General features: G+C 36.9%; 3 protein-coding genes across 4 annotated transcripts in view; 2 read left to right on the top strand and 1 right to left on the bottom strand.

Moving 5' to 3' along the window:
• The window catches only part of lctla (lactase-like a), a 12,281-nt gene extending 6,730 nt beyond the window's left edge, over positions 1 to 5,551 (top strand). The window contains exons 11-14 of the mRNA XM_059355239.1: positions 1,727 to 1,853; positions 2,903 to 3,102; positions 3,182 to 3,245; positions 5,024 to 5,551. Of these exons, the coding sequence (XP_059211222.1) occupies positions 1,727 to 1,853; positions 2,903 to 3,102; positions 3,182 to 3,245; positions 5,024 to 5,139 (507 nt within the window). The 3' untranslated portion in view covers positions 5,140 to 5,551. The remainder of the gene's footprint in view (positions 1 to 1,726; positions 1,854 to 2,902; positions 3,103 to 3,181; positions 3,246 to 5,023) is intronic.
• Positions 5,552 to 6,696: 1,145 nt separating this feature from the next.
• tipin (timeless interacting protein) lies at positions 6,697 to 14,664 on the top strand. Its single transcript, XM_059355125.1, has 8 exons — positions 6,697 to 6,775; positions 9,052 to 9,172; positions 9,380 to 9,473; positions 10,157 to 10,232; positions 10,360 to 10,482; positions 10,574 to 10,631; positions 11,597 to 11,872; positions 13,989 to 14,664. Exons 2-8 carry the CDS (start codon positions 9,064 to 9,066, stop codon positions 14,261 to 14,263), a joined length of 1,011 nt encoding a protein of 336 aa, XP_059211108.1. The 5' UTR covers positions 6,697 to 6,775; positions 9,052 to 9,063; the 3' UTR covers positions 14,264 to 14,664.
• Positions 14,665 to 19,228: 4,564 nt separating this feature from the next.
• The window catches only part of dis3l (DIS3 like exosome 3'-5' exoribonuclease), a 31,659-nt gene continuing 25,917 nt past the window's right edge, over positions 19,229 to 24,970 (bottom strand). For both annotated transcript variants that reach the window (XM_059345526.1, XM_059345517.1), the window contains 6 exons: positions 24,080 to 24,315; positions 23,714 to 23,868; positions 22,609 to 22,787; positions 22,393 to 22,538; positions 21,400 to 21,571; positions 19,229 to 19,832 (listed from right to left, as the gene is read on the bottom strand). In XM_059345526.1, coding sequence (XP_059201509.1) covers positions 19,509 to 19,832; positions 21,400 to 21,571; positions 22,393 to 22,538; positions 22,609 to 22,787; positions 23,714 to 23,868; positions 24,080 to 24,315 — 1,212 coding nt within the window. In that variant the 3' untranslated portion in view covers positions 19,229 to 19,508. The remainder of the gene's footprint in view (positions 19,833 to 21,399; positions 21,572 to 22,392; positions 22,539 to 22,608; positions 22,788 to 23,713; positions 23,869 to 24,079; positions 24,316 to 24,970) is intronic.

Genomic DNA, 24,970 nt, shown 5'->3' with positions numbered 1-24,970 from the left:
ACCCGTCATCATAACACAGGTTGGAAAAATGGAAGAAGAGAACTTCTTCTATGCTTCATTTTAAGATGAAGTGCATTTTGAATAGCCTGCATTTATTTATTAATTAATATTACAGTTTTTGATTTTACATTTTACAAAGGAAATGTTTATTCTTTATTGTGTGGGGAAAAAATTTAATTATGTAGTTACAGACCACCATTACATTTTTCATCTCGCACACCCCCTAGCAGCAGCACGCGCACCCCTGTTTTAACCCAAACTATTATATTTTTCTAAACATAACCAAGTATAACTTTTCATATTTTCTCCGAGATTTAAACTGCAACCGTTACACAAAATTAGAAGGAACGATTACGATTTCATAAGGAATCACACAAACTGCTGCTGAGGATACGTTGAAATGATGCAAATACTTCAGAGCCAAATTAAACAAGGCTGAAAAGATCTTGAAATGTATGGATGGCTTTAAAGTACTCTAATTTTACCTGAAGGAATAGTTTAATATTTTTGGAAACAACTCAACTCTGATGCTTCTAGTGCTTCAGTGGCACTTTTGACCATGCCAAGTCAAACCATGCTTTTTTTGTACTGAGTCACACCTGTGGTGGACTGTTTCTGGAGTTAAGTCAAAGTGTGCCCAACCACCTTTAAGCCGGTTGTTCTTCAGGGGGAAAATATGCAACGCTTCATCAGTTTCAACTGAATCTCAATAAAAGCAGAGCAAAATCACGATAACAGCCTGAAGATCCACGGTGATAGGTAAATGGCCCCCAATAACTATTGCAAGGCGCTACTTTTAATTGTCATCGACCCAAGACCCATCGACCTCAGTCATTACAAAAGACGTACCTTTAAGCTGGTCTCCCTGCAGTAATGGAGATGCAAATCTTGAGTCAAGTCAAACCAGCAAGTGGCTGATTCTCATGAAGCCAGTCTAAGCTATGTCTGTTAAGATTATAAGGACAAACTTTATTAAACGAAATATATTTCACTTTTATATGAATGAACAATATAGCCATAATGAGGCACAATTCATTGTTTTGTGTTAAAATAATATTTTCTATATTTTACTGTAATGCATTCAGATAAAAATGTCACAGTTTCCTCACACTTATATACAATAAATATTTAATAAACTTTATAAAAATAAATATACATTTGTTTTTAAAATGTATAATTTAACGGAATATAATCAAACATAATGGTTTTTAACAATGTATAAAGAACAAAATCTGAATGATAATTGATGAGAAAAAATGGTTAAATGTTACAGTTATGATAGAATCGTTTGCATTAAAATATGTGTATATTTTAATAAAATACATTTTGGTGATACCTGCGAACCTTGAGCATATTTAAGTGCTTGCCAAACAAAAAAAACAAAAAAAACCCCCAACCTTTCGTTGTTTTTTTTAAATTTAAAAATATGTTACGGTAATGAATTTTGCTCACAGTGTCTCTAAAATGTCAGAAAATACCTTACATTTTTAAAAATAGATTATAAATTCATATTAAACAGTGACTTTAGATTGTATATGTTATGAAGGGTCAAAAAATATGTAGTCAATGCTCTTGAATTTTTTTGCTATGAGCTGTACCATTTTCATGAGAATCACCCATATGTGTATAGTATGGGCTCTTGCAACAAAGACATGGGTTCCAAAACATGAAATATATTGTATAAGGACATATTTCATCCTGAATGTAATATTCGTCTCTCCCACAGACTCAGTACGGAAACCCGATGATCTACGTGACAGAAAACGGAGTGTCGGAGAAAATGCTGTGCACTGACCTCTGTGATGACTGGAGGATGCAATACTTCAAAGATTACATCAATGAAATGCTCAAAGGTGAAACAGCACAAAGATAACGTCAAGAAAGGAAAGATTTTACTGTCAATAGCTGAGTCAATATCAACATAAGGTGCCTTTGAGACTTCCCCATTTCCAAAAAAAAGTTCAGATTTTCCATTTAATTTCATATTTATTGTATTAAGTAGAGGTTAAGCTGTTAGAAATGCATGTTGGTCAAGCTCCCACAGTTTTTTTTATAAAGTAACTATAGGCAGACAATGTACATGCAAACAGCAAAATATAGGAAGAGGAACATATTGGGCTAATTTTAGTATTTCATTTAAAATGAATGGACCTTCAGTTAGTAATGTGACTCAGTTAGCAAGTTCACTGTTTAAAAAATATATTTCAGATTTCAGAAAGCTTTTTATATTACCTGATATTTCACTATGACAGGGTGGACATGTTAAGCTTGACAACATTCAGCTACAAACATATTGTGATGGAAATGACTAAATATAAGCGTAAATACTTATTTTGCAACTAGCCACTGTTTCATTCTCCATTATAAAAAAAAAAAGACAAATTGGCGGGAAAAGTGTCCCTGAGAGCGTCAGAGGGTTTCTTAAAGGGGCAGTTACCCCATAATGACAGGGTGGACTGCAATTTCAGGGACACATGAAACATGTTTGAAATGATTATGAAAATAAAATATATATCAAAATTACTCATTTTATCAAATAACTTGTTGCGGAAAATATAAACATGTAATTGTTTTTCTGAATTAGTATCATTTAACCACTAATTACACACTGTAGTAGGCGGAGCAGTGTGTGGGACATGCCAAAATCACGTACTTCCAATGAAAAACAGTATAAATGAAGGAAACACATTTTAGGAGACTTTTCATTGTACTGATATGTGTGTAAATGTTTGGCCATTTATAATAAGACCTCAGAGTTTCATTATTTTGCTCCATTTTCTTGATGACTGGGCAGTTCTGATGAGGACACCAAAGGCACTTTATAGTGATATTGACGCAGCTAATAAAGCCTCCACGTCCCTGAGATCAAACTAAACATGTCACATTTATGTCTATCTAACAGCGCTTAAGGACGGGGTGAACGTGAAGGGTTACACAGCCTGGTCTCTCCTGGACAACTTTGAGTGGGATGAAGGATACTCCGAGAGGTTCGGACTCTACTACGTGGACTTCAGGAACAAAAACAAGCCGCGCTACCCGAAGGCCTCGGTCCAGTTCTACAAACGCATCATCAGCTCCAACGGCTTCCCCAATCAGAGAGAGGTAATCTCCAGTAACACACTGAATATGACTGAAGCAGAACATGTTGTTTCACTGTTAAGAGTTTGTCTGATGTTTCCAGGTGGAGAGCTGGAAGAGGAAAGCTGTAGAGACTTGCTCCTCCAGTAACCAGCTCCTGGCTGCAGGTCAGTACAATGAACCACTACAGGCTGTGATGAAGCTCGGCGGGGGCCAAACAAAGGAAAATTCTGTCTAAAGCTTATTATTCTGCTATCTAACAGGGTTTTTCTTTGTTTTGCCCCTCCAGCTAGAAGAAAATCCCAGGGAGATCAGGAACATGCAGGAATGCAAAAGGCTTGGCCAGTGCATGATGAAGTTTAGGTACAAAAGATGTTTTTTAAATGAGATCAACATGATTTTTTTTTTAATGCAATGCTATTTTTTTATATTTACTCTTCATTTCAGGGGTAAATACTGTATGGTTTACTCCACCACATTTAACTAACAGCTGTCGTTGTTTGCAGGTTAAACTCAAAACATATAATAAGTTTTGAAAATATGACACATTTCTAGAATAAACTTCACAGCAATAAATAAAATATCTCAGATTAGCTCCACTTCAACCAACAGCAACATTTAAATGTCACTTTCTAAGATGATTCATGCTGTATTATGGAGCTCTGCAGTTTTTCATGACATAAAATTAGTGTTTTTGCTAATCATTGACATATCCCAAATATAATCCCCCAAGCATTGAGTACAAAGAAAATAATTAAATTTGTTCATATTGATCATAGCATTATGCAACAAACTGGCATTTTAATTGTTAAACAAAGTGAAAGTGGAAAATAATATCAATTTTTTATTATTACTCATACATGGTTGCTCACAAAGTAAAAAAAAAAGTTTTACCTCTTTGCATGAAGTGATTGTGACAATGTGATTTATTCTTGACAGATAAAGTGTATATCTTATTTAAACTTTATTAACCAATCTCTTAAATACATATCACAATGAAAAAGTAACCACAATTAACAGACGATTGTGTCTGAAAACAAAATTATTCCAACTTTATGGGCAACCATGTATCATTTTCAGTTATTATCAGGGCAACTTTTGAAAAGTGTCACATATGGTTTTAAAATAAAAGTTGTCAATCCTATTTTAAAAAAGAAACCTTCAATAAATTCTGGATTATTTTCCTCTGAGAAATGACATTTATAACCGATTTTTTTTGGCAAACAAGTGTAGTTAAGTGTAATCTTCGGCTATTATGTCTGTTAAAAAATGTGTTAATGTTGGTATCAGTTTTTTCAGCGTTACCTAACCTGTATGTCCTGATAATTCATTTTTAACTTTGACTTACTTGATCAAAATGTTGAACCCAAAAGAAATTAAGGAAACATAAAATCTGATCTTGAAAATTATGTTTCAAAACACAGAATTTTAAATAATGCAAATATGAATACAGGTTGCAAATATAACATATAAAAGGTAAAATGAGGATAATATCTAATTCAATATTTTATACTAAATATATTTGACAATATCTCCAGTTTTACTTGGCTGAATATCATCAATAAAAATCTGGCATGGAGTTTCAAGCCAGAACTTTAGAGGGAAGCTGATGGCAAGAATCAATGTTGCTTCATTTTTATGTCTTCACGTCATGAGGAAGTAATATGCAGGTGTTTTCATGGACTCCAGAGGCTTAAAAACACTTTTTCTGTAATTATAACACAAGCAAATATATGTCCAGCCTCTTTAAGAAATAAAGTTCCTTTTTTTCCTAATGATACATATCTCTGGGTCTAAAGAGCACCCTGGCTAAGACAAACCTGAGAAGGAATTAACAACAAATATATAAATAAATCTATAATTATTAAGATAGATTGCTTTTCTGGTGATTAGAAGCTGTGACTGAGTGAAGACGTTTACGTATATTTCTATTTGTGTGTTACAGATCCGCTGATAGGCCACATGGAGATGGTGACAGAGATTGTGGTTCCCACCGTGTGCACGCTCTGCATCCTCCTCAGTGCAGTCTTCCTCATGTTCCTGCTGCGTGGACGCATCTGAGAGCACACACACACACACACACACACACACACACACACACAAACCTGAGAGTGACTTCAAAGCTGTAAAACTTTATCCTGTTCAGAGCATTCTGTTGATTTAACTGTCCCGCTGTTCTGTTTCCAATAAAAAACACTTTTTCAGGTTGTCATTAATTGAGTCAGAAATAGCCGGTACCTGTCACAGCTCTGGAAGAATGAATTCAAGCTTGGCTATATTACAATTAATATGATTATTTTTCACTTTTTAACAAACTGGTCTTGTGTGGTTTTTGAGTTTTGTAGGCTTTTCAAGCTAACTGCAGAGAGGAGGTGGTTTACTGTCAACAAAGTTTATAAATTTAAAAATGAGAGTGGTGGAGATAAAGTGTTGTACTCTCTGTGGATCACAAACTTCAATTAAATCAATTTTTAAGACTCAAATGGTGCAGATTATTTTCTATTTGTCCAGATAAATCACAGACACCTTTTCCTGCACAGTGTTTTCTCTTTCAAAATAAAAGCCTAGAAAGAACTGGAAGTACTCAAAAAGCGAGGTGTTGAGTACACACAGTGATAAAAAAAAAAAAAAAGCAAATATATATTACATTTTTTGATGTCTGAAACACACTCAAAAAATACAGAGAAATGTTACACATGTGGTTTTCTGCAGGACCACAGACAGATTTTTTTTAAATTCTTGGGTTGGTCCAATGACCCAAATGACTTAGTCATTTTTGACTTGCCCACCAATGATATCTGTAGTTTGTATTTTTTGTGCAAATTTTTGATATGAATTTAGCTGTACAAAATATTTTTGCTAATTTTATCCACCTACAAAATTATTTAAAGGAATAACTTTCTTTACATTAAACTTTCTACAAATGATGAGACCTATGTCAAATATTTTTCTATTTGGTTTGAATTGTGTACTTACAATATACCAAATGTTTAAAATAAATAATAAACACATACAGTACAGGCCAAAAGTTTGGAAACACCTTCTCATTCAATGTGTTTTTCTTTATTTTCATGACTATTTACATTGTAGATTCTCACTGAAGGCATCAAAACTATGAACGAACACATATGGAATTATGTACTTAACAAAAAAAGTGTGAAATAACTGAAAACATGTCTTGTGTTTTAGATTCCTCAAAGTAGCCACCCTTTGCTTACTAGAATATAAGACATGTGTTCAGTTATTTCACACTTTTTTGTTAAGTACATAATTCCACATGTGTTCATTAATAGTTTTGATGAATTTATAATGTCAATAGTCATGAAAATAAAGGAAACGCATTGAATGAGAAGGTGTGTCCAAACTTTTGGCCTGTACTGTACATTTATAATAAAAAAATAATAATAATAGTTTATGGTCAGTAGTTTTTTAAAAATGTTTAAATATGACATTTGAATATATATATATATATATATATATATATATATGCTTGTTTATGTAATATAAGATAATAATGTCCTCAAGAAATGTATTTTTTATGAATGTAAATTGGGCTAAAAATAGTTATTGACATCTTATTGCATTAGTTTATGCTACTTCCGTTTGACTTTATTTTGAAAAATGAGAGCTTCATAGCGGAAGTTGATATCGCTAGTTTGACAGTGTGTCGCTTCGCTCTCCGGACTGCTCCTCACGGGTAAGACAACATTATATTGGTATTTCGCTTGAACTAGAGTGTCGTGTTTTATGAGTTATTGTTATTGCGATGAGTTGTGATTTACTTTAAGTCGTTATGTGTCACATTGTCGCTGACAGCCGTTAACTACCTTATATGTAAGCCAGCTTGCCCCAAAGTATCTGAGCAGCTCTTAGCTGCGCTGTTTTTACGCTTTTCTACAGCTAAAAACGTCACTCAGAATAAACTAAGTTTGGCCAAAGTCCAGACAGAGACCGTGGTGTGCTTTTCACCGGGCTGTTAATGTTCTCCTGGTGTTTCTGTGCGGTGGTGAGACACGGAGAACTGGTAGTCTTTACTTTGTGTTTTCGGCCACCATGGTTGAGTTTACCGCCTTCAGCTGAAGCTGCAGTCGACCGATATCTGCTTTTCATGGCCGATACCGGATATGAGCTAACGGAAAGAGATCACTGATATCGGGGGCCGATATTACAACTTCATCCTATATCGTCACACTGTTAAAATAATCGCCTATGTAACTCATTTTTAAGTTTTGCAGGAAACACAAAACACTTCACCAAAAGTGTAACATATGACATTTATTGATAATTTCACTCAAATAGGATGTATCAAAGGATGGCTATTGGCACAGTAATAACACTGTGTCTAAATTATGTAACTCAAGAGAAATAAATGACAGGCAATGTTTGTGACTTAAGCAAGATATGGTGATACTTTATTTTGAAGGTGTCTACATAAGAGTCACACAAGCCTGTCAGAAACATGACATGACAAGTATCATGAGCATTAATGTTACTTCAAAGTGTCATTAATGTTCATGACACATCCCATGTCATGTTTCTGACAGGCTTGTGTGACTCTGATGTAGACACCTTCAAAATAAAGTGTTACCATATCTTGCTTAAGTCATAAAGGCATGTTCAAAAAATTGCCTAAGTCACATTTTATTTTGACTTAGGCTAAAAAAATCCACTAAAGTCACACACTTGACATAGGCCATTATCTTAAAGGGGTAAAATCACAAAAAATGACAATTATTTTAACAATGTGACGATATAAACATGGAGAGAAAAATCACAGCATTGTCATTAGCTTCAACACAGAAACATGGAATGGCTGCTAAATGTATATAATCATCTTCTCGTCTTTTTCCTTTTCTTTGGCAAGAACCATGCGATATTTTATTTAACTGCTAATTTAAGTCTATATCTTATTTGGTCATTTTATCCACCGTACAAAACACAATGCCATACATTTATCTATATTTATTTATCTATATCCATCCACCATACAGCTCTCTACATATATTTATCTGATCTTGTTTCACTTATTTACTTTAATAGTGTATTGTTTTATTTACTGTCGATTGTTTATTTTAATTGCATTTGTATTTGTATGCTACTGGAACTTCAATTTCCTTGAGGGAGTCATCCCAAAGGGATCAATAAAGTGCAGTCTAAGTCTATTAGTTTACCATGATGTAAAATGTTAAATAGAATGCAATATTTAAGTAGCCTTTTTAGTGTTGTGTTGTTGGTTAAGGTGGAGCTGCTGTTAACAGTTTTACACAATTAAATGGGTAAATATGTAATAATGTATAATTTTTGTAAAAAAGTCAAGTTATTTAAGATTACAATAGATTTAACTTGTCATTGCACAAAGTACTTGTACCAGGAGAACGAAATGCAGTAAGTATCTTTAAAAGGTGCAGGTACAAGAGTAATGTAAAGAGTTTAGACACAGAATAAAATATTTAATTAACATACAGTGAGTCTTTTCATGTAAAATACTAATCCTTGGAGTAACTACAGATACTTCAAAGATATACAGAAATAATGTAATGAAGTAAATAGAACAATATTTACTTCTCAAGAGTAGTGGATTAATAGTGAAAAAGCTCATAAAAAACTCTGGATGTAAAGACCCTTGTATTTATAAATAAGTGTTGTTTTTTAATAATTGAACTTAGTTACTTTCAACCCATTCCATATTCATTAAATTAATTTTTATCATCATATGTGTTTCAATCCATGCTATCTTAATTCTAAATTTTAATAAATGGCTAGTGCTTCTCAGACATAATGACGCTGAACCTTAAGTGAAAATAAATCATATTAGAGTTGCGATTTTCTTACTTGTATTACAGTAAATGATATGCATCTAGAAAAACAAAACTAGTTCTTTAATCAGCAAAATATCAGTCAGATTAATAAATGTAAACTTAATGCCATGACTGCTTTTAAAGCTGACAGTTCCAGTCTTTACCTTTTCTGCAGAAGACACACAACATGGAAATTACCAACTACAACGACCTGGAGGATGAATCTTTCCCTCCACTCCCACCGCCTCACTCCCCGGGTCAGGCAGGACAAGAAGACGGAGACCCTTTTGCAAATGGTGAGAAGCTGCATCACTCGCGGATATTCACAGGTTATACCTAGATATTGGACATTATGTATAATATTATGGTAAGTTAATTGAAAGGTAGTGACAACAAACACCTACAGCTGTTAATCCTCCCCACTGAGAGTTTTATGTCATGTGACCGCCAAAAAAAGTGACATTGACCACCTGTCCTGTTGTCTTGTGCTGCGGTTGATGCAGATGACGGAGACGGCGATGTGTCCAAGCTGGCTGACGTCCCCGCTGCTAAAAGGAAAGGAGTTAGGAGGCCACAACCCAAGCTGGACTCTCAGAGGTAATTCAGACACCAGAGCTTTTATTTAATTAGGTAAATGTACAGATGGTTAATTCATCCATACATGGAAAGATGGAGAGATAATAATATATATTATATAATATAAACATATTTATATATTATAAATATTGAATAATGGTCTGAAATAATATATTAATTAAATTAAAATTAGGAGTTAAAAAAACAAATAGACATCAGAAAATTAAGACTGACAGCAGTTTTAAGAAAATAAAATAAGTGAAAAGTAATTAAATACAGGGAAATCCTTGGAAAACAGACTTGACAGGAACCTGGTAAAGTGTGTTTTTAAATTAAAATATGATTAACAGCAAAAAATTAATTTGAAAAAAAAAAGGTAAATGTATATCCTGCCTAAAAGTTGATGAAAGTATATTATTGCTTGTTACAGGCTTTAATATTTAATTTTAGCTCCAGTAGAAGGTTTTTAAAGTTTTTCTTGATTACATATTGTGACAGTTGGTGAATAATATAACTGTTGCAGTAAAACACAGCTACAGATTTAGTAGTTTAACTCAGCATTAATAACAAAGAATATCCTGTTTGAGCTTATTTTTAGTACCTTTTTATGCCATTGAACCTTAAACCTGCCCTAATCAATATTTTTTATGTAAACAATGAATGAATTGATTTAGTATTTTGACATCTGCCACTTTTTTCTTCAGGCTGGCGTCAGACAGAGGACTTCCAGCTCTGCGAACACTGTTTGATAATGTCCGTTTCAAAGGCAAAGGACACGAGGTGAGAGCTGACAACAGATAGCTTAACAGACAGACAGATCAGTTTCTACTTTTATTTGAATTAATTAATTAAAACATGCACATTTGGTCAGTGTTTCACGGTGTTTGTGTGTGTTTCGTTGAACCAGGCTGAGGACCTGCGGCTGCTGATGCAGAAGATGGAGAACTGGGCCCACAGGCTGTACCCAAAACTGCAGTTTGAAGATTTTATTGACAAAGTGGAGAAGCTCGGCAGCAAGAAGGAAGTGCAGGTGGGATCAAGCTGTTACTGCTGAACTTTTCATTGAAATGCATCTATGTTAAACCGTTGATATTAATGATTTTCCTCATTTCCTGCGGCAGACCTGTCTCAAACGGATACGACTGGACATGCCACTGACACACGAAGACTTTATGGGCGGTAAGAGATAAAAACACACAGACCGTGATACATGATGCATTCAGAATTGAGCTGAAACTTGAACTATTTACAGCACATTGGCCTGGACCAACATGAAAACATTAAGGTGGTGTGTCACCTGCTGCACCAACCAAACAAACATTTGGGATGGTAACATTTGATTCTATCCTGTGCAGTCATTAATTTGTTTTGTTTAAACCACATGAGCAAAAGAACAGTCAATTATAATAATAGTTATTCCCACCAACTGTAGAGAACTGCTAAGTGAAACCTCAAATCTCCCCCACATTAGTAACATCTGAGACTAAAAATACATCTTTCAACTATTATTTGTTTTCCTTTCTGAGACGGGCCTTAGACAAGAATTGTATGAGTGTGAGCAAAGTTTAAATTTTCAATCTTAACTCATCGTGTCTTTTTTGGTCATTTTGTGTCTGTCGTTGTGTCTTTTTTAGTTATTTTGTGTCTTTCTTTGGTCATTTTGTGTCTTTTTTGTCATTTTGTGCCTTCTGTGGGGTTTTTTTTTGGTCATTCTGTCTTCTCATTTTGTGTCTTTTTTGGTCATTTTGTGTCTTTTTTGGTCATTTTGTGTCTTTTTTTAATCCTTTAGTCCAACATAAAATGTGATTTTGAATCTTTTTTTTACTTTCAAAACACTGTCATGCTCAATAAAAAAATTAAATGTTGCAAATGTGAACAAAGGTTGCAAATATAACATATAAGAGGGTTCCATCCAGTTCTATCATTTTATACTAAATATATTTGACCTTGTCTCCAGTTTTACTTGGTATATCATCATCAAACTGAAACTGGCCTCATGGAGTTTACAGCCAGAACTTTAGATGTAAATTTACAGTAGGGCCCCACGCTGCTTTGTTTTCTAGTGTGGATGTGATGAAGAAGTCATGCTTTGGTGCTTTTGGAGACTCCAGAGGGTTAATCCACTGTTGTGTGTCTTGGTTCAGGTGAAGAAGAAGCAGCTCCTGAATCTCATGTCTTTGAGGATCCAGATCCGTTCAATAGAACAAGTTTTGATTACCTGCAAGCAGCAGTCCACTCCACCCCGGCTCCAGCTGCACCTCCTACTCCCTTCGCAGCTTCCCCGCCTACTACCTCTGCAGTTTCTCCACCTGCTCCCTCTGTAGTTTCCCCCTCCCTGACCGAGGAGCAGCGTAGACGCATGGAGCTGAACAGACAGCGAGCCCTGGAGAGGAGGCTCGCCCGCCAGCAGCAGACAACAGGTGAGAGAAGGCCTGGGCTAAATACATTTCAGGTCAATTACGGCGATCAGCTATGAGCAATTTACTCGATCAAACATGTCGGAAATCTGCCTGACAACAGCCAATCAGAGTTGACCTTTTCCTGCTCCACTACTAGAGTTGTTCGGATTCCGATACCAGTATCGGAAATTGCTCCGATACTGCCGAAAATGCTGACATCGGAAGCCGTGAGTACTGGAATCCAGGCACCGATCCGATACCACCTAATTTATTAAATGGGGTCTTAAAACAGTGGCGCTGTGCTGCAACCTGCAGCTTTTTTTTTTTTTTTTTTAAGATTATTTTTTTGGTATTTTTCATGCTTTTATTGAAAGTGACAGATAGAAAGGGGGTGACAGAGGGGAAGACATGCGGCAAAGGGAGCACAGGCCGGATTCGAACCCGGCTCCGCCGCAGCAAGGACTCGGCCTTAATGGTAACGTTCTACCAGTGTGAGCCACCGGGACGCCCTGCAGCCTGCTGTTTTAGAGGGACGAGGAGGAATTGATTACGTAACACAGACACACACCTGTGTCAGAGTAGGTTTACGCGAGGCTCTGAGCTAAGCTAAGTAGCACTATCATGTTGGCGGTGTGGCAATATTTCTCACTGGAATCTCCCACCAGCATGCGCGTAGATGGCATTAGGGACGGGGAGGAAACGTCCCCCCCCCAGATTCAAAGTGATCCCGATTTGCCCCCCACTTTCAGCGACAAACATTGTCGGTAAAACAGAGGGTTAATGTTCCGTTAGTTAGACTATTTACATTGCAGCGCACATAGAAAGTCAGGCGGCTAATGGTGCGTTCAAGGTCTACACGACTGTCAGAATTTGACGTTGTTCCGAGCTCCAAGTTACGACTTTCAAGTTCTGACTTCGAGTGTTAGACCCGCCTTCAAAATAAAAGCAAACACATGTAGCTTTCAAAATAAGAGCACATGGATGTGTTAGCAGAGTCCACCACAGCATTTACAAGAAGACTGTCAAAATAAGATTATTAAGGTGGAATAGTGGCATTAGAATGTGCGAGAGGCACCAAATTTAGGCTTTTAGGGCAAAAATGTTCTCCAGGGGAGTATGCCCCCAGACCCCCAGATTTATTTATTTAAGTTGCTGTTGCACTACTGTTTTGTATACTGTAAATGTAAAAATAAATGGCTTGAATCTGCAGTATTTATTCATGTTTTACAAAGGGTTTAACCTGAGCCAGGCCTTACCACAGTGATAATCATATCACAGTCATGACTCATGCAGGTGTAGGATGATATTTTTTTTTATAACATACTGGTATTGGATCGGTACTCGGTATCGGCTGATACCCACAGCACAAGTATCGGAATCGGTATCGGGAGGAAAAAATCGGTATCGGAACATCTCTATCCACTCCTGTTTGTAAGTTGCTGGAGAAGTAAACAGAAAGACAGAATGTGGAGCAAAATGCGAAGCTAAGTGCAGCAGATAGATGTCAGCCATGACTTGGAGCAATAAACCAGGAGGAACAGGTGAATATTGGGAAAGAGCAAAGGAAATTACAATCTATCTGCTGCTGTATGGAGAGAAAACATGTGAGTGTTCTCTATGAGAAAGAACTCACAGCACGGCAATTCACACACAGTTTTTATATTTTTCTATGTTCATCTTATTTCATTTGTTTTATTTACTTCGTATGTTAATAAAATATTGAACAAATCTCTAGTTTCTTTAGTTTTTTGGTACAGCTGCTTTAAAACTGTCAGTTTAAGAAAAATTGTGATAATAGTTGAGATCGGACGATATGAAGAAATATGTTGTGATTGTTTCTTTTGCCGTATCGCCCAGCCCTAGGTGAGAGTCTCCTCTTCAGGCCAGTGACGGAAAAATAACGTCCTGATTTCCCAACAAGAAATCTGTATCAGACTTTTTAGACAGTTAATATAAATAAGTAAATAAAGTTGTCTCCTATAAATGATGCAGGTAAACCTCAGCCAGACACCAAAAAGATGCTTGAAAATAAATAATCAATTGTTGAATGCTAATAAGACCGACTGGAAACTAAAACTGAACATTTAGCTTCTTATTCCTGACGTGTCTGTGTTTAACTCCTCCCCCTATCCTCCAGATCCTTCAGACTCACAGCCTGTTGCCTCGTCCACATCAGCAGACCAACCCACAGCTGACTCGTCTGCAAATGTCCTCAACAACTCTCAACAAGACCCCGATGAGGAGATGGAGGGTTTAGACCTGGAGCCGGCCAGCAGCAGCACACAAAAACCCAGCCAGCTTCCACACACAGACTCTGAGCCCCCTGCTGAATCTCCTCAGTGTGAGAAAGAGGGAGAAGAAACTGTCAGCCAGGCCCATCAGCCCAGCAATGAGTGTGAGGATACAGATTAATGCTCAAGAGCAGCACACCCTCAGGTTAGGAGTAGATAAGTGTACAGCCAGTTTTCTTTCTGGAAATGAATCCAACAGGTTCAAAAATTGTGTTTGTTGTAGTCTGCAAATTCAGTTTCCATCTAAAATATATGTAGAAATGAGGCACTTATTCCTGAACCTTTAATAAGTGTTGTATGTAAATTGCCATATGAAACTTAATGTCAGAAACATGCCTGCGTGCAGTTAAGAGAGTTAAGAGTGCCTTGTTACTATTCATGTAGTAATGTTGTCAGTGCAGCTTCAGAGATCGCCGCAGTAACATTACAACCTGTTGTCTTGTCTGAAAGTAAAAAAAAGCTGTTTCTCAATTGTTTTTTCATTGAAAGATCGTTTTTTTAAATGACATATAATAACAATAAACATTTCCTTGCAAGCTGAATCTGTCCAGTTGTGTCAGATATACAGAGGCTTTAAAGGGTCTGAGTATTTGGTCTATAATCAAAGATGAAGTATTTTCCTGCTATTTAACCCATTTAAGGCGGGAAAGCATTACCACATTTCTACCATTAAAACCGGGGGCGCAGTGGACGTTTGGAGAACTAAATTCCCTAAAGGTAGAGATTTTACTTTTTACTCCCACAGACATTTGTCCTATTCAAGAATTGATCTTTTTTTCACCCCGAAAGCAGAGCTACATAGGGTAGAGGACGTCAAGATTTTGCCAATAACAATATCAGATCATGCACCTTTTGCAATATCATGGGACATACAGGACGTACATCACAGGACGTAGATTAACGACCAAACAGTGGAGACTAAATGCATCACTTTTAAATGACAGGGAATTTACTACTTTCATAATAAATGAGATAAAGGACTATCTTGTTATGAACATCTCTCCTGAAATATCCCCCCTCACCATATGGGACTGTGCTAAGGCATACATTAGAGGGCGCATCATCTCATTTGCAAGTGCAAAAAAAAAAGACAGGATATCAAAACAGCGTGAACTGGAACATAAAATAATACAATTGGAACGACAACACAAAAGAACACTAACCCCCAGTTTGCTCAAGGAACTCAAACAAGCACGCAGAGATCTAAATAGTCTGACTACGGAAAAGACTGAAGGTAATTTAAGGTTCACTAAGCAGAAATATTACGAAAACGGCAACAGAGCAAGTAGACTATTGGCTTTAAGACTTAAAAAACAACAATTCTCTAATATAGTACACAAATTAAAGTCTAGTAATTTAACAGTCACAAAACCGGATGAAATTGCAGGGTCGTTTGCTGAATTTTATAAATCCTTATACACAAATACAGACACCTGCACTGATGATAAAGAACTGGCACAATTTTTGAAAGATATTAATCTAAAACAGCTGTCAGAGCCGGTAGCAAAGGAGATAGATGAACCTATCAAAGAATCGGAAATATTACAGGCCATCTCTACATTAAAAAATGGTAAAAGCCCTGGACCAGACGGATATATCAATGAATTTTACAAAACATTTAAAATGATAGTGACACCCTTGCTGCTAAAAGCTTACCACTATGCATTCCAATCTGGAACTATGGCCCCCCCTCTTGGAGGGAAGCGACAATAGTTGTAATACATAAAGAAGGAAAGGACCCTACCATCCAGAGACTAAAGGGAAGGAAGCAATGCTATTATCACTGGATGCCCAGAAAGCGTTCGACAGAGTATCTTGGCAATACCTTTTTCAAACATTGAAACGATTCCAATTCGGCCCTAAATTCATCAAGTAGATACAAATTTTATACTCCAATCCACAAGCTGCTGTTAAAGTGAACGGGTTTTTATCAGACAGATTCATCCTGGAGCGAGGATGTAGACAGGGATGCTCTCTTTCACCTCTATTGTTTGATTTAAGTATTGAACCATTAGCACAGCTTATAAGGGATGATAATAACATAAAGGGACTGACAATAAATGGGGAACAACATAAGCTTTCTTTATATGCAGATGACGTGCTCCTGTATTTAGTTGAACCTACAATAACAATCCCACGTCTAAAGGACACTATCTCCGCATTTGGTCATTTTTCAGGATATAAAGTTAATATCGACAAAACAATGGCCATGGATATAGATAACACAATTTCTCAAACTGTCAAGGTCAGGAGTGGGTTTAAATGGCCCAAAGATGGAATTAAATACCTTGGCATCAAAATCCCCCCACTGTTGGAAAACGTATTTGATGTGAATTACAGAACCATAATACAGAACATTAGTAAAGATTTGGACAGATGGTCATCGCTTCCCTTATCCATGACAGGCCGCATCGAGTGCATACGAATGAATGTTCTACCTAAACTACTCTATCCATTTCAGATGTTGCCTGTGGACATTCCTAAATCTACATTTGATAAACTAGACAAGCTGATTTCAAAATTTATATGGCAATCAAAGCGCCCTAGGGTTAGACTAAAAATACTTCAGCTATCCAAATCACATGGGGGTCTCAAACTCCCGAACTTCAGGCTGTATTTCTGGGCTGCGCAGTTGAGACCCCTAATAGCATGGCTGCAAGACTCCATGTGTACAAGGTGGCTAGACATTGAGAAAAGCACATGCCAGCGACCCTTACAGACTTTGCCTTTCTCAGATATTACGCTTGGTGAGACTCAAATGAGCGAGTGGACTAGGACCACATTGAAGATTTGGAGGAAAATAAAACTAACTTATGGACTGCCTAAAGCAATTTCAGCATTAACCAACATTGGTTTTATAAATGGTTTTGTCCCCTCTCAGATGGACTCAGGATTTAGAAAGTGGTCTGAGCACGGACTCACAAATCTACACCAACTTCATAAAGATGGGTGTTTCAAATCATTTGAACAGTTGAGATTGGAATTTACACTCCCCAAAACAGACTTTTTTAGGTATTTACAACTAAGGGACTTCGTAACAAAGCATAAAGAATGGATTAAAATCCTAGAGCCCACCCCAATTGAAGAATTCTTGAAAAAATTATAAATTGGTAAAGATAATAAGAAACTTATTGGCCATTTTTACAAAATATTTTTAGATATGAATTCCAATGAAACTCTTCAGATTAAAGAAAAATGGGAAAACGAAATGAACATAGGTATACAGCAAGATGGATGGGAGGAAATATGTACTGAAGCACACAAAGTAACTAGCTCGAACACATGGCAGGAATTCAGGTGGAAGATTATAATCAGATTCTTTAGGACTCCAGCTATCATATTTAAAATGGGGCTCACACACTCAGATAAATGCTGGAGAAGTTGTGGTACATACACTGGTAACTATATTCATATATTTTGGAAATGCCCTAAACTGAAAAAATTCTGGGATGAGGTTTTTGATGCACTTGGAAATGTATTCCAGAAAAGTTTTAATAAAGATCCCAAGATGGTAATGTTTGGACTCATACCAAATTACATAACTGGAAGGGGGAAAAAATATCTTTTACAAATATTACTGATTTCAGCTCTTGAATGTATCACTGTTAAATGGTTAAAACCCGACCCTCCAACATACAATATGTGGATTGAGAAGGTCTGGGAAATTTATCACATGGAACAAATAACTTACTGCTTGAGGCTTCAAAAAGATATATTTGTTTACAGATGGAGACCTGCCATGACCATACTAATGCAATAATCTCATGTTACCTTTATTTTATTTTACTTTATTTCACTTAATTTAATTTGATTTATTTCCATTAACACGGTTTATTATTTAATTACTTATTGTTTGTTTGTGTTACTTTGGTTTAACTATGTCATTTATACATATTTGACTTGATGTATATGCTTTAATGCTGTATTAAGCAGATCACAAATGAAAAACAGCAGACTAAATGTGAATTTGTATATATATGTTTGTATATGCTGCAAAAATTGAAATAAAATTTAAGTTAAAAAAAAAAAAAAAACAGGGGCGCTGTTGCGTTATTCTACCATTAAAGCCGGGAAAGCGGATACGTCGTTTTGTAGTATTTGTATTTTTTTCCACCTATTTTTGGCCAATGAAATACATCAGAATACATGTGTCCCACAAGTCCCATGTCGCAATGCAACATGGGACTTTTCCGGAACTGGCAGAAGACGACTATAGCGGAGGGAGCTCAGATATAACAGCTATAAGCTCTCAAATACTTTTTGAATTTCATTTCTATCTGCTACAGAGGCTGAAAAATCCATTATTTAGTAGACGTTGACACTTCTGTGGAATTTCCAGAAAAACTTCAGGTTTTAGGGGGTTATTTTAAAATCAGCCATAGGTTTTACAGGCATTTTTTTCAGCCGTTTTAGGCCTAAATGGGTTAAAGGGCAAATTATTCAGATACTGAGATGCATCTTCATAGACCGGTTCACAATGCACTTATGTTCAGCTTGTTTCACACACAGGAAGGTGCAGCAGCACTCCTCCTCCTCCTCAGTTAAACAGGTTATCAGTGTATTTGCTCAGATGCAGGATAGGACGCAAGATGGTGTCTGGAGCAAACTGCTCACTTCTCTGATTTGCCAAAACTGCCATTTAAGTGGCAGTGCTCCAGGTGCACCTGGTTTTTGAAGGGAATAAAAGATGAAACTCTGGTTTAATTGATGTTATACCAGAAACCCACCTAAAAATAATTGAGAATGAATGCAAACCCTTTGCACTTTATTGGACGCACCATGCATGCACCTGCACCATGCACTTTAAATTATGCACTATATATTGTCTAAGTAGGTCCCCTTTAAATTATATCTAGTGCAGGGTTTAAAGTAGTGTTAAACATATTAAAGTGTCATCAATTTTGTTAAAATGTTAGTGTTTCATATCATTTAAAGTCTCAGTGTTTACACTAATTCCTCATCAGTAACTTTACACATTTAGGGGACACCATAAACACTGTTAACCAACTGATCTTTTCTATTTACATCATTATGAGGAAAATCAATGGTTCTAATCTGGACCAGTTGAAGGGCATTTCACATCACATCAGGACATTTCTCTTTTTATTTAATATCAAAAAAACTAATTTACACTTCACATAATCAAACACTTGGCTCTCAAATGATAAAAAGTATGCAGATAATAAATAACTACAAATATGCTGTCTGTGTCAAAAGTAACACTGTTTATCTGTGAAAGAGGAGGCCTCCTCTGCTTGTGTCTGTTGTGATGTAGATTATTTGTTTAAGAAATATCAGTAGTCGTTCAGAATATTTAAAACCTGGCAGGCTGTTGTGAGTCCGGCTGCGTCTGTGTTGCAGCAGCTCTACGCTGTGGTTGCACAGACCCGAGCGGTCGACTCCAGGTCCAGCAGAGCCAGCTCCCTCACCTCCTCCAGCAGGGAGTACAGGTTGGGCGTTTTGCTCTGGCTGAACTCTCTCTCCTCTCTGGAGAGTTTGGGGCGCCGGGCTGCCTTCTCCTGGGCCTGCTGGGACGCCTCCTCCGCCAGGCGCACCACCTCCTGCACCAGCTGGCTGCGGCCCTGCGAGCGGGGCTGCGGTGGCTCTGCGCTGCGGTGCGGCTTGTTGCTGATCACCTCCAGGTTCAGAGCGTCTGCGTGGCAATGTGTCGAGCGCACCGAGATACGAACCTGCAGAGGGCAGAAGAGCCAAATGTCTAGGCCTGTCACCATAATTACTATATCGACTTATCGTTCCATACATAAAAATGGACACAATACTTTTTTCAGAACTCAATATATTATTGTTGACATGCATGACAAGCGTTCTTGTGCTTTTTTGTGTTGTGTTTAAAGTAATGCTGCAAATGTTTGACAGGCAGTACGAATTGCTGAAAAAAAGAATAATTTCCCAAGCAGCCATTCCAGCTGTTTATATGTTATTTTAATAATAAATATATAAAACATAATGATTATCTTATCATTGCAATGTTTTGTTAACAGAGCCTGGAAGTCTGTTTTATTTTAATTTAATATTTCTTTTCCACATTTCAATTCCAATGGTTAATATTCTTGAGATTTAAAAATTCATTGCTGTGGTAAAAGATGTCCTTATTATGCTCGAATATTGTTAGAAAACTAAAACAACATTGATACAACAATACTATCGTGATAGTTTCTGGGAAAATATATCGTCTTAAAAATTGTGTTATGGTGACAGGCCTACAAGTTAATAAAACATCAAGGAAATTAGGATGTCAAGATCTGTAGAAAACTATAATTTAGGGATATGCAATACAGCTGAAATTATCATAATATAGGAATATTCTATCAAAACATAACCCTTCAACAACTCGTTAGTTTGGTTTTAAATTATGCTTGTAATTATTAAAAGATACCCTGTGTATTTCTTGAGTTGGCACCAGAAAGACTAATCGGTTTAAATTATGAATATTATTAATTTATTAATGTGCAATTTTAAATTACATAATATCTCTGTAAGTTGCACTGAAATGTTGTTTCTTCTTTTTTTAAAAACATTCATCTATTTGCTTCTATTCATAATAATCAAGTTTATTTCCTTTGTTTTGTGAAATAATGTGTAATATTTATAATGTACTGTGCAAAGTGCATTTAAAATATGATTTGGTCATTAATAAATGTAAATAATGATTTCAAATGGCTCCTAAAATATATGAAATATATTTTTGGGACAATTTTTAGCTATATAGATTAAATTCTGCTCAATTTTGACTTTTTTTACTTTTAGACTTTTGAACTTATGTTTAAACATCAGGGAAATAAGACATCTCGACTAGTAGCGTTATGGAGGATCCTTAGAGTGTGATTTAAAATACCTACCTATAAAAAAAATCTATAATTTTATAAGAAAGGGACATGAGTTTGACACATTTGATGGAATTAACAGAGTGTGATCATAACTTTTCTTATGTTTAGAAGAAACTGTTAAGTTTATGTTTAATATAAACAAATACCTGTAACTTTTTTTCTTTCTTCGTATAACATTTGAGGTGTACTTCTCACTGACGAGTTTATTTTCATTATTTAATTTATTCATCTATTTTTCGTATTGACAGCACGATGGGGATGGGTGGGGGGGAAGAAAATAAGAAAAATTATGTATGTTGAATATCTGTGGTCAATATATATTATATTGCTTCAAATAAAAACATGTTTAAAAAAATATATATATAAACAAATACATTTTGGTGGTGAAATAATGAGTTGTGTGACTCACAGTGATGTGGTCGAACAGCGTGAAGGTGGAGGAGCCGGAGGTGGAGCTGCTGGTGATGTGGTCCGAGTATCGTCTCACGGAGCCGCTCTCCCACTCACAGCTGCCGTCCTGTCCTAAAGAAACCACCTGACCCTCCCGGTTCTTCAGGTACACCGGCCCTTTAACACCGTACCTGCAGAGAGCACAGGTCAGTCAGGACATTTTATTATAGCACAAGATCTGTGAAAGAAAGCAATGCTAGGAGAAATATAATTAGTTTAGTTGTTTTTCCTTTTCGGGCTATTTCACTTCAACCATAAACTACATTAATATTACCTGTTAATTTACTTTTACATATATTGTAAATCATCTGGCAGCTTCAACAAAAACGGACAAAATTTGTCGACCAACAATTGGTGAATTTTTTTCCGCTAGCAATAATTAATTGGCTGATTTTATGAGAAAATGTACATTTTATCTCACAGAGTTGTTGTCCCTCTACAGATAAGTGCAGTGTTACTGCTCATTACTCAAACTCCACCGTCCCAGAAAGATATGATTTAGTGTTTGCAGGTCAATTGATGTCTAGACAGGAAAACTAAACTTATCTGTAAAGTAAAAGGTTTTGTTTTTTGTTTTTTTTAACGTTCGGATTAAAAATACAAAAATGTACATATTTCTATGTGGAGCAGGTACAATCTTTGTGTAATAAATATTGTACCTGCTCAGGTATATATATACACATAATAAATGCTATATATAAAAAGTCCCCAATAAATAAATTATTTTGTCCTGTTTAAGTAAAGTTTGCTAGAAACTACAATGTCTGTTTTAGCTGTTATAGGCAATTACTGAGGCTTAAAAAAAAGAAAGATACTGTATATTTGTGATTTTAAAGATTTAAGATGTCAGTATTTTGATAATAATAAGAAAAAGCAGATTTTTTCTGACCTCATCCATTCAAAATAATTCAATAATTTCTTTAACAATAAAAAGCTAGAATGCATTTCATACTCGGGGATGAACACCAGCACGCCGTTGTCTCTGATGGAGTAGATGACGGCGTCGGCCACGCAGCGCTGGTCAGACTGAGGGTCTCTTTCTTTGAAGTAGAGACACTGAAACAACTCAGTGGACGACTTCTGAGCCCGCTGGGCCGCCTGGAGAAGGCCACACAGAGGTCAGAGGAGTTTCATAGAGGAAGAAGTGAATCACTGAAACAGCACCCACCCGGTTCTTGTTGTTGATATGATGAGCCAGCTCCTCCAGGTCTTTGTTACTGGCTAATGCTTTACCAGCGTCCGCCCCGCCGTCCATGGCGAGGGCCGCCGTGAGGAGGCGGTGCACCACGATGTCGGCATAGCGACGGATGGGTGAGGTAAAGTGTGTGTACCGGTCCAGAGCCAGACCTGTATGACAGAGGAATGGACATCAGCTCGGTTAACCCTCTGGGGTCTGATATACCACATAATATTTATTATACCCATGTTTGGTATTTGGTATTCTCTTAGCACAACTTCAGCATGATCTGACAATTATTTTTTTCACTTTAACCCACTTTATTAACCCTTTGGAGTTTGGGGCTATTTTGATGGGTTTTGACTATTTTTCATTCTGCCTGTATAAACCACTTAAAAAATGGTGGTATCATTTTTTTCAACACAACCTCACCTGATTATTATTTTGTCATTTTTACTTACTGGATCAACACAACACACACACAAAATATACAAAAGAAAACATAAAACACACACAAAAAATACATAAAACACAAAAAATACAAAAAACATACACAAAAAAAACATAAAAAACACACTAAAAACACAAAAAATGTCAAAACCCCCCCAGAAAAAACACAAAAATCACACAAAAACATTAAGCACAAAAGATTGCATTAAAAATGCTGAATGCACACAGCAAAATTCAATAAAATCTCTGCAGAAACTTCAGTAATATCATGTTACACATGTTTACATGTTACAAGGTGGCTTTTACCTTTGCTGAAAAAGAGAAAATGTGACATGGAAAGTTGTGGAAAAGCCAAAACTTTAGAGTGAAGCTGACAGCAGGGCTCCATGCTGCTGAAGTTTTTACGTTGCACCGTCATGAGGTGTCATGCTCCGGCGCTTTCGTGGACTCCAGAGGGTTAAACAGTTCAGATTTAATTTTAATTTTAAATAAAAGCATCAAATAATAGAAATTAGATAAATTAATTAGCATCTAGAGATCCTTTATTTGCATTAAAAGTGATGGGAAAACCCATAAAGACAGATGTAAATGCAGCTCCACCGAATAAAACAATATAATCTAAAGATATAGTGACAGCTTCGTGTACCGTAATGGTAGTACTGGTCCTGGGACTGCAGACCAGTGGAGAAGTACAGAGCCTGGGACATGGCTGTAGTGGCCATCATCCTCAGCAGCCTGTTCACCAGCGGGTCCTGTGGGTCCACAGCCTGGTCCAGAGAGTCCGCTAAAGCCTTGTTGGTCCTGCAGGAACAAAATTAGCTGCATAAACACGACAGTTTCACCAGCTGCAGCCGACCATAGTCATACCACGATGCAGGAGAAAAACTTGGACCTCTCAATTTAATCCGATGTCAGACTAACCCTCCTCTTCAGCTGTGTTAACTGTAGATTTTCACCGGTAGAGAAGAGATAAGGGAAGTGCGTTAAAAACACAAAGATTCCTAAAGCTCACCTGGTGTCGATGGTGAATCCCTGGGCTGCGGCGATGTCCACCAGCTGGTTGAAGAACTCCTGCCGTGGTGGCGGGTGACGCCTCAGCAGGGCCTGATGGGGGAAGCTCTCCTGGATCTTGCGCGCCACCCAGTGGTTGGCGTAAATCATGCACTCGGCCACGGTCTCGTGGACCTCCAGGGGCTGACGGGGGACCAGAGCTGTGATGTTCCTCTCCTCGTCCAGCTGGGCTCGCACCTGAGGAGAAGGAGGATGGAGAAATAGTTTGATTCAAACGTGTGAAAATATTTTAAAACACATCAACACTCGGGACTTCGATGAATCCAAACTAACCCTTTTAAAACACAGAAATCACACAATAACACGACCAAACTAACAGATCGAAGCAGCAATAGGGCAGTAACTCCTGTGTTATGTGAGGTCAATTAATGCTTTTGCCAATGGAGTCTGGTGGCCTTGAAGAGAGTGAAAAAATAGCTACCCCTTTAAGACTCATGCAATAAAATGAAACATCTTTTCTGAAAAATCCAGGTTGTTTCCACATTTCCCATTTCCCGAGCTTGTGAACAAAACTCTGTGAATGGGACCATCCAAGGAGCATTTGAATGCATTATTGGCCTTGGTGGAGTTCTGCGCTCTCAGATTGTCTTTAATGGATGTATAAAGAGAACTGGAGACAGTGTTTAAGGCGGGGGCCCCGTTCATTCGTATTAAAGGTGCTCAGTGGCACATCAATGTATGAAATTACCTGGATTTCTGCCTCTATGGGTGCAGAGTGCAATGGAGCATTTAACAGCCTGAGGTGGCTAACTTCCAGTTTAGTGCTCCTCCACTAAACTGGAAGTTTAGTGGAGGAATTGGAATAAAATGATTTAATGAGACGACTCTTCTA

This window comes from Centropristis striata, chromosome 2, assembly GCF_030273125.1.
Source record: "Centropristis striata isolate RG_2023a ecotype Rhode Island chromosome 2, C.striata_1.0, whole genome shotgun sequence".
NCBI lineage: Eukaryota > Metazoa > Chordata > Actinopteri > Perciformes > Serranidae > Centropristis > Centropristis striata.
This window is presented reverse-complemented; position numbering and strand designations above follow the sequence as displayed.

Coding starts and splice junctions, on each gene's coding strand:
- tipin (XM_059355125.1), top strand. CDS start 9,064: ATGGAAATTACCAACTACAACGACCTGGAGGATGAATCTTTCCCTCCA. Junction 10,233..10,359: donor TCAAAGGCAAAGGACACGAG/GTGAGAGCTGAC, acceptor TCGTTGAACCAG/GCTGAGGACCTGCGGCTGCT. Junction 10,483..10,573: donor GCAGCAAGAAGGAAGTGCAG/GTGGGATCAAGC, acceptor TTCCTGCGGCAG/ACCTGTCTCAAACGGATACG.